This window comes from Hordeum vulgare, chromosome 5H (genome assembly GCF_904849725.1).
Source record: "Hordeum vulgare subsp. vulgare chromosome 5H, MorexV3_pseudomolecules_assembly, whole genome shotgun sequence".
NCBI classification, from domain to species: Eukaryota; Viridiplantae; Streptophyta; class Magnoliopsida; order Poales; family Poaceae; genus Hordeum; species Hordeum vulgare.
The window spans coordinates 365,005,551-365,024,625 of NC_058522.1; the positions used below are offsets into that span (position 1 = coordinate 365,005,551).

Below are 19,075 nucleotides of genomic sequence, written 5' to 3' on the forward strand. Positions count from 1 at the left end.
AATTGATAGCAGCCCCCTTACCTTATTCAATCTTACTCGTACACGAATTAGGAGCTTACCTTATTCAATCTTTATTCGCACACGAATTAGGAGGTTACCTTATTCCGTCGTTTAATTACGACTCTTCTTTTTTATTCAACCGCCATAATAAAACTTGTAACCAAATCAGCCCCTCTTCCTTCATTCATTCCTTTACAGCCATGGCGATGTGGACCGCGGATGGTCGAGATGCCATCTAAACAACGGCCCGAGGAGCCCTATATAACAGCGGAAGCGGACAGTCGATTACTCCAGTCCACCTCCGTTCTCTGTTTCAGTGTCTGTCTTGTCCCTCTCCCCGATCTCGACTCCTCCAGGCCCCCTCCTCGTGCACTCCGCCGCCGCCAGATCGAGGCACGCTCTCTCTTCCCCACCCTACCTCCTTTGTCACCTGCAGAGTCGAATCGAATTGAGTCCTCCCCCCCCATTCACCCCCGTCGTCGAGGAATCGCGTGCGATGCGACGGCTCTTCGCTCGATTCCGTGGCGCGCTTGCGTTGCGTCTGAGGTGGCTGACGTCGGGTTGCTTGTTCTGATTTTGCAGGTCGGAGCTGGACTTTGGAGCGGCCATGGGTTCGGACCCCAGAGGTATTGTTTCATAGTACCAGCTTTTTAGAAGGCAATCAGCTGCTCGCTGTTAGTATATTTCAGAGTTCAGACTCAGTTTTTCTGTAACTACTACTACAGAAGCGATCTGCACCGAAAGGATTGTGGGTCTGGCTCGGTTCAGCTAAACATTGATCTAACGTGTCGATAGGCACCAATTGGCAGTCTTTTGTTCCAATTTTTATTTATATATACCTGCCAGTCATATTGGTTTTTGTTTTCTTTCTCGATCCTTGGCATATTTTAATTATGCTGTGCGTTTGCCAGTATATAACATAGCTGATAGGCTTAGCAACATCACCACGGTGATAATGCCCATCATTGACTATAGGCTACTTTCCTTTTCCTCTTCTAGATCAGCTTAGTCATCTTTTGTTTTTTCCCAAATGATAAGTGCCACACGTGCGGCACCAAGTAACACCACCTTGATGTTTTTACAACTGAAATTGCCATCCTATAAAAACAAATCACAAAAAAAAATTGAAGCTTGTCATCCAAGAAAGTTGCCATGCTTCACAACTAAAGTTGCCATACTCGTAACTAAACTTGCCACGAAACAATTGATTCCAACCGCAAAAAAGAAAATAGAAGGGGAAACGGTTGATTCTCTACCAGCGTGACACCATTACAGACAACAGATTCTTGTATTTTGTTTGGGGCCTTTCGCAAACTTGTACAAATAAAAAAAAATTGAGGGAGCATCAGATAAAGAGAAATCTGCATTCGCCAGATGGCTTCCCTGATCTTCTTTGTTTAATCATGCATTCAGAAGTTTCAGAGTATAATCATGCTCTGTGTAGTTAGCAATTGCAGCGGAGCCTGCTAGATGGTTTTGCGGTATGCTGCAATTAATAACTTTTCCTTTTATATTACTGACAGATGTATGTGTTGTTGGGATTGCACGCACCCCTATGGGTAGTTTCCTTGGTGGTTTGTCTTCCTTGCCTGCTACGAAACTTGGCTCTATAGCAATTGAAGGTGATATCAATACTTTCTCTCTGTGTATCCCAGATGGTATATTTTGTTTGGTTTGGTAATAACATTGTAATATTAAAATAATTACTGGGGTGATCAGCTGCTCTGAGAAGGGCAAATGTCGATCCATCCCTTGTGCAGGAGGTCTTCTTTGGCAATGTCTTGAGTGCTAACTTGGGGCAAGCTCCTGCAAGACAAGCTGCTTTAGGTGCAGGGATACCAAATACGGTTGTTTGCACCACAGTCAACAAAGTTTGTGCATCTGGCATGAAAGGTCTGAATTCATGTGACCATGCTTGTATAATCTGTGTATTCAGTTTCCTGAAGTGAACCATTTTTTTCTGACCATGATCCGTTTTCTTTCCTTCCTATGCAGCGACCATGTTTGCTGCGCAATCAATTCAACTGGGAATCAATGACATTGTTGTGGCAGGTGGGATGGAAAGCATGTCAAATGCTCCGAAATACATCGCTGAAGCCAGGTCAGCCAAGTTTTCTCTGGTTCTACTTTTATGTAGTGCATAACTGAAGTACACTCATTTTCTTGCATACAGTAAGCATACTAGGAAGAATACAATGCCAAAATACCTGTTCGAAATTTCATGTGTCAGATCTTAAGTTTAGATTGCCTTTTCAGTACTTTCGTGTTGCATCATTCATTCATTATTTATTAATATGTTTACACTATATTATGTTCTTGGATCCTCGTTAACATGGATTTAAAACTTCACTGTCAAAATATGGCTGTTTATGCCCTTTTTTTCTCCAAAAAGGAGGAATGCCCCGGCCTCTGCATCTGATGCACACAGCCATTTTATTAATCAAAGTAGCAACGAAGTACGTAGTTCAACACAAATTTGTAAGCAAACTAAAACGAAAGCAACAAAATGCCACAACCGGCGAAAATAGGGCCGGATGACTGAACACCCATCCTATTATCGGACCACCATCCAAACTGGTTATACGTATCCCGTGCTACCGTCTCCCAGTGGTTGCACCCATTGGCCATATGCTCCCTGACTGCTGCACGCCTGAGTAATGACCACGTACGGTTCCATCCAGACGCCCCGAAGATGACCTGCAAAAAATAAAGGAACAGCTGAGTACGGCTGTTTATGTCTTGGTGCCGACTTACTGATTTGTTCAATGAAATGCAGAAAAGGATCTCGTTTTGGACATGACAGCCTCGTTGATGGCATGCTTAAGGATGGCCTTTGGGATGTATACGGTGATTGTGCCATGGGAGTGTGCGCTGAGCTTTGTGCTGACAATCATGCCCTGACGAGAGAAGACCAGGTAACTTGCCACAAATTGGAATAACCACATTCTGATGTAATATTTCTTATACTTGTCCAGCGCCAAAAGGGCACACATTGTCTTAGTTGTTATGTATGGAGATTCAGTAGTGGTGAATATTAATACCAAATACAGAAGTGCACATACAATCAGTCTTTCCAGTGTGAACTGATCACTGCCATTATCGCCATTTTCATGCAGGATCATTGTTTTATATTTTGTTTCTTCATCTCATACATAATCATGTATACTTTGGTGCAATAGCTGCAATTCTGCATTATATCCAGTGTCTATTATGCACTATTAGTTTACACTACTAGTTAGGGTAGGCTGAGTAAATGAGCCTTTCATTGCTTGATTCAAACATGATTTCACAGATTTTGTTTGTATGCTTGCTTGAGACATGTAGATATTACTTATAGGTTGGTCTTCAGTGCAGTAAAATACGCTTTGCACCTTAAATCACTTTGCAATTACTTAAAAAAAATCTAAGAAGGGTGGGCCTTGCACATTATAGATTATCTCTACTTGTTTCTTGGAGGCCTGGGGTTGAATCAGCCTCCTTGCAAAAAGAAAGGCAAGGGAAGCGCTGCCTAGAAATTCCGTTCCCTAGAATCTGTGGGAGATTTTGGTATTGGGTACTCCCTTTTGTGTTTTATTGTTGTCGTCGGTGAATTTGATATACCAGTGTTAAACCTGTCGGATGCCTCCAAAATCTTCTAAGATTCACTGTTTTGTTCTTCTTAAACTGCAATCCATATATTTATTATTGGGATTTTTATTCCCATGCCCCTGGTTTCTTAGTCGTACTCAGTTTTCCCCATTTCCTTAGTTCGTGACGTCTGAAATTTATATATACTCTTTATGTAGGATGCATATGCTATTCAAAGTAATGAGCGTGGAATTGCTGCTCGTGACAGTGGTGCTTTTGCATGGGAGATTGTTCCGGTGATTTTTCTGTCTCTTTGGCAAAGTAAGAAAGTGTTCCTTTATTAGTTTCCCTAATGATCTATGTCCTATCATCCAGATTGAAGTTCCTGTTGGTAGAGGGAAACCTGCAGTACTTGTTGACAAAGATGAGAGTCTAGACAAGGTAAATTTTCTAATAAGTATAAGATGGCACAAATAAGCTATGCCCCATGTCACTTAGTTAACAAAAGCTATATCTCATTATAAACAAGCAGATTATTTGGGGCAGTATTTGGTCCTAATGCGGTGCTTTCACGTACTAGGCTAAAGTACTAATGTATTATGTTGTTGGTAAACATGTCAATGGTTTATCTTAATCATATAAGTTAACTGCAAAAGGAAAATATGTAGTTTGCATTTTTTTGTATCTTGTAAATAAATGTCCAGGCTCTCATATTCATCATATAACTATTGTGTGTCTCGTAGTTTGACGCAGCCAAGCTGAAGAAGTTACGACCAGCATTCAAGGAAAATGCTGGTACTGTTACTGCTGGAAATGCTTCTAGTATAAGGTACCTGCTTGTCATTTATTTTATTTGCAAGCCTTTTGAAGTCCTTCTGTCACATATCGTTTTCAAACCACTGCATGGATTCTGAAAGATGTGGTTTTCCTTCTTTCTTTCTGTTTTGACATTTTATACTTTGTTCTACACTATGCATTTCATTTGAATTGTGTTATTGTTGTCTTCTGTAATGCCATATTCAACTGCTCTTTGGTTCCAAAGTGCTACTCCTGTTTAACATTTATGTTTGGGCTGCTCAGAATGTTTTTACTTCAGCCAAAGAGATGGCATATTTTATTTTGTATTTATAACTGAAATTGGATCGTTTTCAAGACAAAATTGTTGAGGTTCCTTTTGTGTATTTAACTTTTCAAGACAATGCAAATTTAGCGTCTCGATGCATTGCTTATTGATAGATCAGGAATCCTCATGTAGTCATATACATTAACTGTCCTAGAGAGGCCAGTCAAGGAACTGGTAAGCTAGAAACTAAGTATCTGCACTGACTGTCATTGACGGGCATTGTATGTACGCCCTCCAACTTCCTGGTGTGTTTGTTTATGCACTGAAAACTGTGATGCTTCTGCACCGAGTAATATCTGTTTCTTTTGAGTGGAACAGTGATGGCGCTGCAGCATTAGTATTGGTGAGTGGGAAGAAGGCTCAAGAACTTGGATTGCAAGTCCTTGCAAGGATCAAGGGATTTGCTGACGCAGCCCAAGTAAGCTAGAGTACCCATTTTGTTTATCTTAGCTGGGAGTAGAGTACAATTATAGGCAAGTGCCTATAATTATGTAGGTTCTTGAAGGTTATAGTAGCCCATCTTTCCTGGAATACTTATCTGTAATTGTAATGAGTGAAGGTTATTTGCTACCAAAATTGAAATCCCAGAATAATTATTTTTCAATTCCCATGTTACGCAGGCTCCTGAACTATTTACCACTACCCCAGCACTTGCCATACCGAAGGCTCTCACGAATGCTGGCCTAGAGTCCTCTCGTGTTGATTTTTATGAAATTAATGAAGCATTTTCGGTACCATTTGATCATTTCTCTTTACTTCATAGTAATTAGTTAATTACATTATTTGCAATGATAATTATTTTTATTTCTGAATACAGGCTGTTGCACTTGCAAATCAAAAGCTTCTCGGGATTCCTTCAGTAAGTGCTCCCTTGTTTCAACCAAAATTAAGTTTGCACCTGAAAATAAGTGAATATTCTTGTCAGGAAATAAATCTCGACAACTATAACTCGCTATTAACCAGCAATACTTATTAATACGATTGCCAGATGATAGTTACAACTCCCATGCTGACAACGGCTATGCTTTCAGGAAAAGATAAATGTACATGGAGGAGCTGTATCTTTAGGACACCCACTTGGGTGCAGTGGTGCTCGCATTTTGGTCACCCTTCTTGGTGTAAGTTCTTTCTTTAGGTGTTGTTTTCCGTTCTGATCACTTGTGCCAGTCTGTTTTTCAGCATGCATCCTACTCCCTCTGTTCCTAAATATAAGTCTTTTTAGAGATTTCACTATGGGCTACATATGGATGTATATAGACATACTTTAGAGTGTGGATTCATTCATTTTGCTCCGTATGTAGTTCGTAGTGGAATCTCTAAATAGACTTATATTTAGGAACGGAGGGAGTATCTTCTAGCAGAAGCTGTTTCATGAGTAAATAATGATATCTAGCAATAGTAACCGTAAGCTTTAAACTTCTTATAATGCAAAATTAACTTCTTGTCTGCAGAATACCACAAACGGTAAGGGGGGAGGCATTTTTATTAACTGTTTGGGCATCTCCGTGACTCCTTTTCGTGTCTAAAATATATGTGAAATGACTTAACTCTCTAACCCGTACAATTATTCCACATTTGAGACTAAGGCCTTGTTTGGAACCATCCAGATTATATAATCTGGTTTTTATAATCTATTGTATTTTCAAACAGGACAGTTTATATTGTAGATTTTATAAACTAGGTGACCAGATTATTATAATCTCATAATCTGCTCTACCCCAGCTAAAATAAGATTATGGATTCCAAATGACGTGTTACCCTTGTAAACTTCAAGAAAATTACGCAGTGCCACTGCCATTTTCCTATTTTTCCTTGTAAACAGAGGGCAGACATGTCATTATACAATTTAAAAGCTGGTTTACAGTTTATATAATCTGGCCTCCAAACATACCCACCTGGATTATTTTTATAAACCAGATTATATAATTTATGTTCATAATCCAGATTATCATAATCTATTATGGTTCCAAACAGGGCCTAAAAAGGATATGTGAAAGATTGAAAATTATATTCCACTATTTCATTTACCATGTTTCCAGTATTTGTATCCTCGCTTGTTCAGATGTTGTCAGCATCTTAATTAGGTCGTCGTGTCTACAATGCCCGTTTCTCATAGTTGTTGTAAAATTAATAAACTAAGCAATATGTTTCTTTTTTTCAATAGGTTCTTAGGGAGAAGGGTGGCAAGATCGGAGTTGCTGGTGTCTGCAACGGCGGTGGCGGTGCATCTGCACTTGTTATAGAGCTCGCGTAAGGAGTTCTGACCTTGTAACAAACACCAAAGATGGAGCCTGCCTCTGAGGTTGGCAGTTTCAGGTGCTTGTGTGTCTCCATGTAAAATTCTAGTACTGCATTTGATAGTGCTGTGCCAGATTAAGTAATTGGTTAACTTAGAACTCCTGTGCCGGTTTCTGATCTTACTCAAGGTTATTGTTCTTTTATTTTCTGGTGTAGCTGTTTTTGGAAATTCTTGGTTTATAATAATAATTATTGCAATAAAGCATAATTGTGCTGCCAAATGTGCTCTCAGGAATTGGTGGTCATGTCTAAAAATCTAATGACCCAGTTAAATCTAAATTTGGAAAGAAAATAGTATCCTCTACCCTCTTAGAGCAACTGCAACACCTCCTGTATCCTTAGAGCAACTCCAACCGGCCGATTCAAACCGATGACGTTTTTGTCCTTTTTTTTTTGTCTTTTTGGGTCGATTCGACGGACACCAACGTTTGATTCTGCGTTTGGGTCGGCGCATGCGTCCAATGCTGCTCCGGTCCGGTCCATTTTGACGACGCGTAAAAAGATTTGCAGACAACAACAACCAAGCCTTTCAGTCCCAAACAAGTTGGGGTAGGCTAGAGTTGAAACCCATAAGATCTCGTCATGGCTCTAGAACATGGATAGCTAACTTCCACGCATCCCTGTCCATGGCTAAGTCTTTGTCGATATTTCAAACCTTCAGGTCTCTCTTAACGGACTCCTTCCATGTCAAGTTTGGTCTACCACGACCCCTCTTAACATTCTCAGCACGCTTTATCCGTCCGCTATGCACCGGCGCTTCCGGTGGCCTCTGTTGAATATGTCCAAACCATCTGAGACGATGCTGAACCAGCTTCTCTTCAATCGGTGCTACCCCAAGTCTCTCTCGTATGTCGTCATTCCGTACCCGATCCTTCCTTGTGTGACCACATATCCATCTCAACATGCGCATCTCTGCTACATCTAACTGTTGGATATGTCGTCTCTTGGTTGGCCAACACTCCGTGCCATACAACATTGTAGGTCCGATAGCTGTCCTATAAAACCTGCCTTTTAGCTTTTGTGGCACTCTCTTGTCACAGAGTACGCCAGAAGCTTGGCGCCACTTCATCCACCCAGCCTTGATTCGGTGGCCCACGTCTTCATCGATATCGCCATCCTTCTGCAACATGGACCCCAAATATCGAAACGTGTCTCTCTCCGGTACCACCTGCCCACCAAGGCTAACCTCTCCATCCTCGTGCCTAGTAGCACTAAAACTGCACCTCATGTATTCAGTTTTAGTTCTACTAAGCCTAAAACCTTTCGATTCTAGAGTCCGCCTCCATAACTCTAACTTTTTTATTAACCCCCATTCGGCTATCATCGACTAGCACCACATCATCCGCAAAGAGCATACACCATGGGATATCTCCTTGTATTTCCCTTGTGACCTCATCCATCACCAAATCAAAAAGATAAGGGCTCAAAGCTGATCCTTGGTGTAGCCCTATTCTAATCGGAAAGTCATCGGTGTTGTCATCACTTGTTCGAACACTTGTCACAACATTATCATACATATCCTTGATGAGGGTAATGTACTTTATTGGGAATTTGTGTTTCTCCAAGGCCCACCACATGACATTCCGAGGTATCTTATCATAGGCCTTCTCCAAATCAATGAACACCATATGAAGGTCCTTCTTTTGCTCCCTGTATCTCTCCATCAGCTGTCGTACCAAGAAGATGGCTTCCATTGTAGACCTTCCAGGCATGAAACCAAATTGGTTTTTGGTCACGCTTGTCAACCTTCTTAAGCGGTGTTCAATGACTCTCTCCCATAGCTTCATAGTATGGCTCATCAGCTTGATTCCGCGGTAATTAGTACAACTTTGAACATCCCCCTTGTTCTTAAAGATTGGTACTAAAATACTCCGCCTCCATTCTTCGGGCATCTTGTTTGACCGAAAAATGAGGTTGAAAAGCTTAGTTAACCATACTATCGCTATGTCTCCAAGGCCTCTCCACACCTCGATGGGGATACCATCAGGACCCATCGCCTTGCCTACTTTCATCCTTTTTAACGCCTCCTTTAACCTCACACTCCTGGATACGTCGCACAAAGCACATGCTGGTATCATCAAAGGAGTCGTCTAGCTCAATGGTAGAGCTGTCAACCTCTCCACTGTAAAGGTTGTCAAAGTACTCCCGCCATCTACGCTTGATCGCATCATCCTTCACAAGAAGCTGATCATCTCCGTCCTTGATGCATTTGACTTCGCCGACATCCCTCGTCTTTCTCTGCCTAATCTTGGCCATCTTATAGATGTCCCTTTCGCCTTCCTTAGCAAAAAAGATTTACAGACATTTTCGAAAATAAAAACAAACATAAATTAAACATTATAGCCGGCCACGAAGGCCGACGAGAGTCCACGCGTTCCTTGTAATTGAACATTAAAAAAACTAAACTGCGCGCTGCCCTAGGCGTCCTCGTCGTCGGGTCGGGGCCGGTGAGGTCGGGCTGTGCTGGTGGCGGCGGTAGCGTAGCATGGGCGCGCTCCTCCGCCAAGTGCAGAGCCCTCTTATACTGGAGGTAGGCGACCTTCTTCAGACGCACAACGCGGGGTAGACGACGGGGGGCTTGCCCTTGTTTTGGGCGGAGCCGACCATGGTTGCTGGCTAGGGTTTGGTCGCCGACGAGGGAGCAGAGAGGTGGCGAGATGGGGACGAGGTCTGGAAGCAGATGAGGCCGAACCCCACCGCATGCTCGGATTAAAAAGGCCGACCGCAATCGTTGACGCGTGGGCCCGTAGAAGATGGCTGTCATTAATTAAGTTGACTGCGGGTAGTTGGACAACCGGCGGGTGTGGATGGGGCGGACACCAAGAGGGCGCGCACATCCGCGTCAACGCATTTCAGTCTCAAATTTGAACTGACAATGGTCGGCACAGACACGAAGAGGATGCGTTTTGGCAATAGGTTCGCGCGTTGGAGTTGGTAACTTTTGTTCGCGCGGATTGAAACGAACAGCGACGAACGAAATGAATCACCCTGTTGGAGTTGCTCTTAAACAAAACATTAGATAATTTTTATGGGACTCCGTATTATTGCCCCCAACTACCTCACATATACGGTGGGATATGATATTTCCCGTATAATTTTGCCGGGCAGAAATCGCACCCCCGGACACATTCTCCATGCCATGCCGTTATTATCACACTGCTGCCCTACACCACCTCGCTGGCCATCGCATATGTCTTGCTCTTGTACCGCCTGCGCCCACTAATCTCTGCGATTGCGTCTAAAAATAGCCCGGCCCGATAAAAGCGTGGGGTCCATATGTGTTGCTTTCACACAGGGCCCAGCCAGGGACAGCCATTTTTTTTATGAAATCACAGGACCCAGCCAGGGACAACCAATTTTTTTTATGAAATCACTAGTTAATTAAAGAGTATTTTTTTTAAAGGCCACTCTCATCTTTTTAGGCTGCCACAAGTGTAGCACTGTGTGTGTACGCCCTTGTCGCAAACGAAGAGTTTTCATTTTTTTATAGATTTATTTATTAAAACTGTTTTATGTCTTAAACCATGCATCTAAATCTTAAATTATTATTTTTTCGTGTCAAAACCTTTAAAGCTAGGTCTCATGTTGATAGATTTTAACAATTCTTTTTATAAAATTTACCGGACGAAAAAACTGAACCAGGAGCATATTGTTTCCCTTTACATCACGTGCTTAAAAAAATGGCGGATGCAAAGACCGGGCTCAAATCGGTCCGATGGGATGTCAATGTCATGCACGCTATCGAAAACGGCCAAGGCTGCACCAGGACAAGTTCGGTTGGGCGACAAAGATTATCTAATAAACTTTGATCACACGTGCGTATATGCATGCCGTTTTTCTGCCGGCGGTGAACCGGTAGCGGAAACATGAGCCGACCCAGATCATCAAGACGTGTGTGATACCAATGTGTACACGTATTCTGCTGTGAGCCCGGGTTCGGGTAATAACGTGTGCTACCTCAACTACGGCTCTCGCACGCTGCTTGTTTGAAATTAAGGTGCACATGTTGGTTACTAAATTGGTTTGACAAGCATGTGAATTAATTTTGTTGTAGCCATCCTCTATGCTAGACTTACATACTCCCTTTATCCATATATATAAGGTCTAATGCGTTTTTCGAAGCCAACTTTGACCATATGTTCGAGTAATAATATATGACATGCAAGTTACACAAAGCATATCTTTAAATTCCTACGTAAAATGAGCTTTTAATAATATAATTTTCACATTATTCATTTCATATAGTACTGTTAATCTTATCAATAGTCAAACGCAATCTTGAAAAATGCATTAGGCCCTTTATATATGAATGAAGGGAGTATTTTTTTTACAAAAAGTTACGGACCAACCTTTGTCCCCTCACTAATCTTTTTTCCTTATTCTCGGGGTGGGACCTGCCTCATCTAATCATCAATTAAAACAAATCATCTTAGCATTGTCTGTAAATGTTATGTAAAACGTCCGTACTTGTAGCAAAGCTCCTCCGTAGTGCTATCCGACAACGAGCCATTGAAAACACAATGAGTTGAATTCAGCAAAAGTTTATCTTAAAAAAAGTGGCAAACCATCTTGCATCTGTTTGCTCCAATCTATAGAAAATAGAAAAAAAAAGTTAGGCCAACTCCAATGTGACGACACAAACGTACGTATGTTTTTCGTCCGTTGGGTCGGTCGAACTCGGCCGCATCACGCTGCTAGGATGCCCGACCGGCCGACTCATTTGCTCCGCCCGATCATTTTTTTTGTTTTTCTGCTAAGATTTCAACAATTAACATTCTATGCATACATAAAAAATACAAAGATTCATAGTTTTTAAACATCACAATAAATAGTTTACAATCAAATAAATACCTCATAGTTTATAACCAAATAAAAAACTCATAGTTTACAACTAGATGAAATTAAAATTGTCACACATCCTATATGCTCAACCAAATTATTTTGTCTAGGTGAGTCCACATATGCTCAACTAAATTATTTTAAAGTAGAATGTGAGTTTTAGAATCATGCATTTCATGATAAAATTGGATGAACTTTGCAAACGATGTTGGTCCATGCTCAGCCTCTTCATTTTCACCTTGGTAATCAAACCCTTGGTCGTAGATGTTGTTGACGCTCATCCTATAAAATCTTCGTGTGCATAATCACACAAGCAGTAACCACATTTCCCATGTTGCGCTGGCTCCATATCTTGACAACAATCAAACAACAGCCCATCGAGATTGGAGCACACCGAGAACACGCTCCACATTCTTCCTAGCACTTTCTTGTGCTTGTGCAAACCTAGCTCGCTTCTCTCTTATCGGTATGGAGATTGTCTTCACATGAGTTGATCACAGAGAAAAGATATCATCAGCTAGATAGTATCCCTCGTTGTAGTGGTGGCCATTGACCTCAAGGTTGAACTTCGGTGGTTGCCTTCTGCCAGTCGTGCATACATTGTCAGAACCTACCTTGTCGAAGAAAGAGTGCCAAATCCAGAGGTCTTGTCATGCCACAACATCGAGTATGTTCGTGCAACCTTTAACATGCCCCCTTGTACTCCCCATGCCAAGATGTTAGAGCATATTTCTCCACATGTGGTTTTGGTAATTGATGACAATCCCCATGGACTAATGGTTGCCTTAAGTTATATTCAAAGGATTTGTTCATAGGCACTTCTTGAAGTCCATCTGTTGGTTTCAAGGAGTTTATATGATGACCAAGGTGGTATTCAAAGTATTATCCAAAGATTGGTCATAAAGACACAAAGTTGATTAAGACTAAGCAGAGAGTAAATCAAGATGATCAACACACAAAGCGTACAAGATGTACCGAGAAGGATCAAGTGATCCTATGGCATGGTAAGCATTGTCCATAACGCTTTTGTGTACTAAGCCATGTCTTCGTGAGAGTTCTATGTGGAGTTAGGTGTGTTTCCATGGGTTTGTGTCAAGAGGAAGATCTCATTCAACCTATGAAGGATGACATCAGGTGGTGATCGTCATCAAGATTGCGGTGTGCAAGTTCAAGTGGAGCATCACAAAGATATCATGCTTCAAGCTAGCCGTCCATTGTGGTGGCAATGGACTTGTGAAGAATGTGCTGAAGAGTGGCTCACCCATAGTGAGTATGGGGGAGCAATCAAGAAAGGTGGTCCATCTTGAGGAAGCCAAGATCATCCTCATCTAGCTCAAGAGGACTAGGTGCAAGGTATAGGTTTGCCCTTGATAGGTTTTTCTTTTGTAGGATAGTTTGCCGTACTGTCAAGGGGGCTCTCAAGTGAGTAGCTTGATCGTATCGTTCGTTGAGAGCTCAAACCATTTGCATCCTTGCATCATATCTTGGTTCTTGTTTGGTGTTTCTCCATGTGAGTTTTAGAGCTTATGGTCATCTTCATGACAAGCTCGAGTTCATCGAAAACGGAGTCCATATGCATCTTCTATGATGTTTTCAATGTTGGAAGTTTTTGCCGGTTCTTAAGATTTCCTATGCTTGAGTTTGCTCGATTCGGAGTTTGTATGCGAAAGTTATGTCAGTTTCAGTATCCAGCGGTAGTACCGCCCCTGGAGCGGTAGTAATTTTTTACTATCGCTCCTGGGCGGTAGTACCGCTCCCTCAGACGTTCTGGCAGCGGTAGTACCGCTCCTAGTAGCGGTAGTACCGCTCCGGTCGGGCTGTGAGTGGGGGTGACGGTTGGATTCTTTGCCCCACTATATAAAGGAGGTCTTCTTCCCCATTGGACCTGATCCATTTGTTGAGCTCATGTTCTTCCCCCATTGTTGACCTTCTTAGAGCTTGCTAACTCTCAATCCCTCCAATGATTCTTGCTAGTTCTTGAGGGAAAAGAGAGAGGAGATCTAGATCCACATCTCCACCAATCACTTTCTCCTATATGTGAGGGGAACCCCTTGGATCTTGATCTTGGAGTTCTTTGTGAGCTCCTTGTTCTTCCTCTCATATTTCTCCATAGCTTTTGTTGTTGTGGAGGGATTTGAGTGTGAGGGACTTGACCACTTCATGTGTTCTTGCCATTGCATTAGTTGCATCGGTTTGAGTTCTCCACGGTGATACGTGGAAGTGAGAAGTTGAGAAGCTTATTACCCTTGGGTACTTGGTACCCCTAGAAGCTTGGTGGTGCCTCAGAGCTCGATCATTGTGGTGTAAAGCTCCGGGAAAGCGTCGGGGTCTCCAATTAAGTTGTGGAGATTGCCCCGAGCATTTGTGGTCACCTCGAAGCCATATGCCATTGTGGTGAAGTTTCGTGGTGTTGTTGGGAGCCTCCAATTAAGTTGTGGAGATTGCCCCAATCTTGTTTGTACGGGTTCAGTGACCGCCCTCAAGGGTCCCTTAGTGGAATCACGGCATCTTGCATTGTGCGAGGGCGTGAGGAGATTACGGTGGCCTTAGTGGCATCTTGGGGAGCATTGTGCCTCCACACCGCTCCAAACGGACATTAGCATCCACAAGGGTGTGAACTTCGGGATACATCGTCGTCTCCGCGCGCCTCGGTTATCTCTTACCTGAACCCTTTACTTATGCACTTTACTTTGTGATAGGCATATTGTTTCTTATCATATATCTTGCTATCACTTAGTTGTTTATCTTGCTTAGAATAAGTTGTTGGTGCACATAGGTGAGCCTAGTTGTTTTAGGTTTTGTGCTTGACAAATTAAACGTTAGTTTTATTCTGCATTTGTTCAAGCCTAAACCGTAATTATTTTAAAGCGCCTATTCACCCCCCTCTAGGCGACATCCACGTCCTTTCACAAGCAAATGGATAGTTCTTCCACTTCTAGTGCATACAATTTATGCTACCAAGCATTCATAGAAAGTCTCTTGATTCATTGGTCGCCAACAACATGGTTGTATCTGCAACATTTGGTTCTTTCAAGTACTTCGGGGCAAACATTTCAACTACAAATTTGTAGAACCTATACAATGATTCAAGGCATGTGGACTCACTCATTCGGGCATACAAGAACACTCGGAATTCCATGTGCAAGCATCCAGATAGCCATAGTGCATTTCTAATAAGGGGAGAAGACAATCCTTTCGAGGGCATCATTCTTGCATCTAAAGTAATCATCATACTCCACCACTCCATGTAGAATGCGGTTAAACACATGTCTAGCCATCCAGAAGCGTCGTCTAAAATGTTTGGCATTGTAGAGTGGGGACGTGCACTCGAAATAATCGGTATAGGGTAGGAAATGGACGCCCCCCTATTATGATTCAAGGACAGAGCATGGCCCAAGATCACCCCTAAATGTTGGATGCATCCTAGAAAGTGCTCAATGACGACCATAGTAGCAACCAATAAGTCATCGTTCGGCAAACATATGTAGAAAAACTCTTCATTGTTGTCAACCATGGTACCTTGTGGGAAAAAGCCAAGCACCTTGAGGGAGGAAACATAGTAGGGCCTGATGGAGGTGCGGGTGATGAAGGGCAACAAGCATGTCAACGTCCACACCCCTTGATGGTGACCATTGAGGTGAGGGTTGTTCTAACAACCCTTAATAGGAAGTCCTTCTCATACTATGACAATGTACATGATCGGCCATAGATACGACCTTCGTGGATGCGACAGTGGCTGTGCGTTGGTGGATGTGGTGGGAAGTTTGTGGCTACGGTGGGGAAGGTGGTGGAAGTGGCAGTCGTGCCTACATGGTGTCGTCGCGACCAGAAATTGGGTGGCGGCTGAAAGGGCGACAAGGTGGAGGGGCAAGCATCATGGGGGAGGGGGGAAAGAAAGGCCGATGTGCCATCGACGGGCGGGGCAGGTGGAGGACAAGGGAGGGCGTCGCGCGCATCCGTGCCTTGTCGGTGCCGATGCAGAACCAACCCAAATTTAGCAAGAAAATGGGTCGAGGCCGACCCATTTGGTCCACACATGTCAGTTTTGGTCCAAGGGGACACAAACAAAATACCAACGCTCTGATGCATTCCCAAATGACATCTGTTTGGCGCCCATGTGGACGCTTTTTTGGCCCAAATTTGGGCTAGGTTTGTGTCGAGACGAACACGAGGCAGACGGGCCATGCGTCCACCTGCTTCGGTCTTATTAAATGACAAGCACATGCTTGAGCCCAAGCGTCAGCCACCTAGCCTCATCCACATCAGTGTTTTTAATGAGATGGCCGCACATGTGGAGGGACCTGTCCACTTTCACACTCTTCTTCTCCCTATGCTCCCCACACGCCCGACAAACCCTAGATAGTGTCGTCGCCCACCACCCACAATGGTGTTGAAGTGGGTCTCGGGGAAGTCCAGGAAGCATGACCGGGAGGCCGGGTCGTCATCTAGTTCGTCGGGGCCGAGGATATGACTAGCTTCCCAATCCGACCGCGCATTGCACCGTGGCAACATCATACATTGGTGTGGAGATTTGTTAGAGGTACCAGAACACTGTCACCCCGATGCCAAGGGGTGACGTGCACTTGCCGAACGGGTGGCACCTCATCTCGGATCGGGTGCCTATGCCTCCAATCGCAGCAAGCAGCCGCGCTCGTGTGTTGGAGATCAACTGGTGGCGAGCCCAACTACCGCTGGATCTCCTCCGAGATGCGAGGTACTTCCTTGACTCACCTATCTATTATACATGGTTTCGATATGAGCATGACATGTGGCGGCATACTTTCTTTCCTACTCATGCTCCTACGACCGACGTGTGCCTGTGCTCCCGTCCCACCCCGTGTGCGTGCTCCCCAGCCCACCCTGTTCGCAAGGGCGTGTGCGGGTGCATGCTTGTTTTCCATCCCTGCCGTCAGTAGTCGTCGATGACGAAGAGCAGTACGAGGTCCTTAAGAAGGTGCCCGAGGACTCCAAGCTCGAGGAGTTCAAGGAGTGGGAGGGCCTCTACGTGTAGCTCGCCTTGTTGGACATCGGTGATGCCGCCATCCCCGAGCCGGAGGGAGGGGGCGCTAATGGAGAAGGAAGAGATGCAGGAGGAGTCGCCCTGGAATTCGTCGCTGGTGGGGCAGTCATGGTCGTGGACGACGACCATGTCCATCACACCATAATATGTGTGTAAGGACCAAGATGCGGTCCTTTCCGATCTGGGGATCGAGGCCCCGAATTGGAAAGGAGCGCATCTAAGCGTCTCGCAAATAGGTAACACAGCACATACATAATAATAAAGATAGACAATCAGGGGTTCAATTGCCTTCTCATAAATATATCAGAGTACATCACGCATACAACCAAAGTAGTTCCGCTACGGACTACAAAACATAGGAAGGCTATGCTACCCTCCCCGCAGGCCCACGATCACGACCACGCCTCAATCTTCTGGATAGTTCACGTACAGGTGATCTGTCTCCTCATCGTACTGCCACGCCAGCTGCGTGCCGTCGGGATCATCTGTCTCTGGGGTACCTGAACCTGTTGGTATTGTGGAGGAATCCGTGAGCCACGGGGACTCAGCAATCTAAGACCTTGGTGCGAGAACTAGTCAAGTTATTAGGTAGGATAAGGTGAAGTGTTTAAGGTTGCAGCATCCTAAGCTTGATTTGGTGGCTAACTTACGTAGGGCATTTATGAAGGTGGACTATTCTAGCGGTCGACAAATACTTGATCACCAAGTGATCCTGAACACCTACCTACGTCAATCATAACCCCACCGTGTTCCCGATCGAAGAGAGATCTTCGAGGGGACAGTCACGGTTACGCACACTGTTGGCAAATTTATTAGCTTATGTTTAAGTTATCTATTACCGGATGTTAACAAAATATTCCAAGTTGCCACATAACCGCGGGCACGGCTTTCCGAAAGATTAAGCCCTGTAGGGGTGCTCCAACTAGTCCATCACAAACGTACACAGGCCGCAAAGTAATCCTCTATCACGAATCTCGTGATCTCGTCGGATTCCTTAGAGGAAAACCTCAACTCTGGGGAAAACCAAAGCTTCACTGGGATTCCTATACGCAAGATATATCGCTAAGGTAAGGCAAGGCTAGCAGGACCTCCCGACGTGTCGACGACCCTGATAAGAGCCGCGTATCTCAGTCTCAGGACACGACGGATGAGCTAGACGTCGGGATGGCTAAACCTCTCGGTGACCAGTGGGGCCCCGGACATCGCTCAGGTGGGACCAACACTCAAGAGGAGCACTAGCCCGGGTTGTTGATTAAATTCCTCGGGGTAGCTATTCCCTATGTAGATTATTATGTGATTAACAGATTAAAACCAATGTTGGGTCCTGCCGGACAAGTCTTAACACTACGCTATTTATCAAGGGGGTCCCCATAACAACCCCGAACGTGTTAGGAGCGATCAATATGGAATCAAACACCGGTAGCCGGTAACTATGGCGGCAATAATGGAACAAAGCACCCGACAAAAGGCTAGGCCTTCCGTCATTTACCCAGTATATAGGTGCATTAATTAAATAACATAATTTAGATAATGATATCAAGCTCATGTTGTCACATGAGACAAAGCACCTGCATCTAGCAACGCTAACATTAGTAGCTGAGCAAAGCCTACTTAGCAATTCAAGTTTGCTAGGAAGGGGTCAGTGTTTGGGTTCATGGCATATCAAGAGGCAAATATTTCAGTGGTAGGCAGCGAGCATATGAGAAAGGAAACGTAACCTAGCATAACAAGTCTAGAGATCGAATCAAGGTCATATCATCTTGCCTGTGATATCCTCAGCTTGAAATGGTTCTTGATCGTCCTGCACGTACTCTCCCGAATCCACGTACTTGTTCTCCGATCCCGGTGCTACCCAACATAAGAATAACATCCAATGAACAACAGCACCTCAAGATGCAACAAGCACATGATGCATGCGATGAAAAATGAGCATGCATCACTATTTCTATCACTAACACAAGCTTAAGGAGCTAAAACAAGTTCCTGCACAGAACTGCATGCTAACCTATTTTGACATGCATGAGAATGACATGATCATATGCGTCTCGTGAAAACGATGCAAAACCATATAAATAACATTACAATCGGAGCTACGGATCAACGGGAATCAACGAAACAAGATATGAAACCCTACGTGTGAAAATCATCACCACACACTCAAATGGCACAAATCTGGTATTCCCAGGTTGCCAAGACATAAAACAACCCATCATGGATGGAGTTGATCA

The 19,075-nt window shown here is 43.9% G+C and overlaps 1 protein-coding gene across 1 annotated transcript; it reads left to right on the top strand.

The window, feature by feature from the left end:
- Positions 1–280: 280 nt before the first annotated feature.
- LOC123395371 (acetyl-CoA acetyltransferase, cytosolic 1-like) lies at positions 281–7,209 on the top strand. Its single transcript, XM_045090363.1, has 14 exons — positions 281–393; positions 583–626; positions 1,524–1,622; positions 1,720–1,893; positions 1,996–2,101; positions 2,777–2,915; positions 3,786–3,863; positions 3,943–4,008; positions 4,311–4,396; positions 5,009–5,108; positions 5,311–5,421; positions 5,508–5,549; positions 5,722–5,808; positions 6,855–7,209. The coding sequence occupies exons 2-14, from the start codon at positions 608–610 to the stop codon at positions 6,942–6,944; spliced, it is 1,197 nt and encodes a 398-aa protein (XP_044946298.1). The 5' UTR covers positions 281–393; positions 583–607; the 3' UTR covers positions 6,945–7,209.
- Positions 7,210–19,075: the final 11,866 nt, after the last annotated feature.

Bases quoted from the DNA above. Each gene is read 5' to 3' on its own strand.
- LOC123395371 (XM_045090363.1), top strand. The intron at 1,623-1,719 runs GTGATATCAATA...TGGGGTGATCAG, and splicing joins TGGCTCTATAGCAATTGAAG to CTGCTCTGAGAAGGGCAAAT. The intron at 3,864-3,942 runs GTGATTTTTCTG...CCTATCATCCAG, and splicing joins TTGCATGGGAGATTGTTCCG to ATTGAAGTTCCTGTTGGTAG.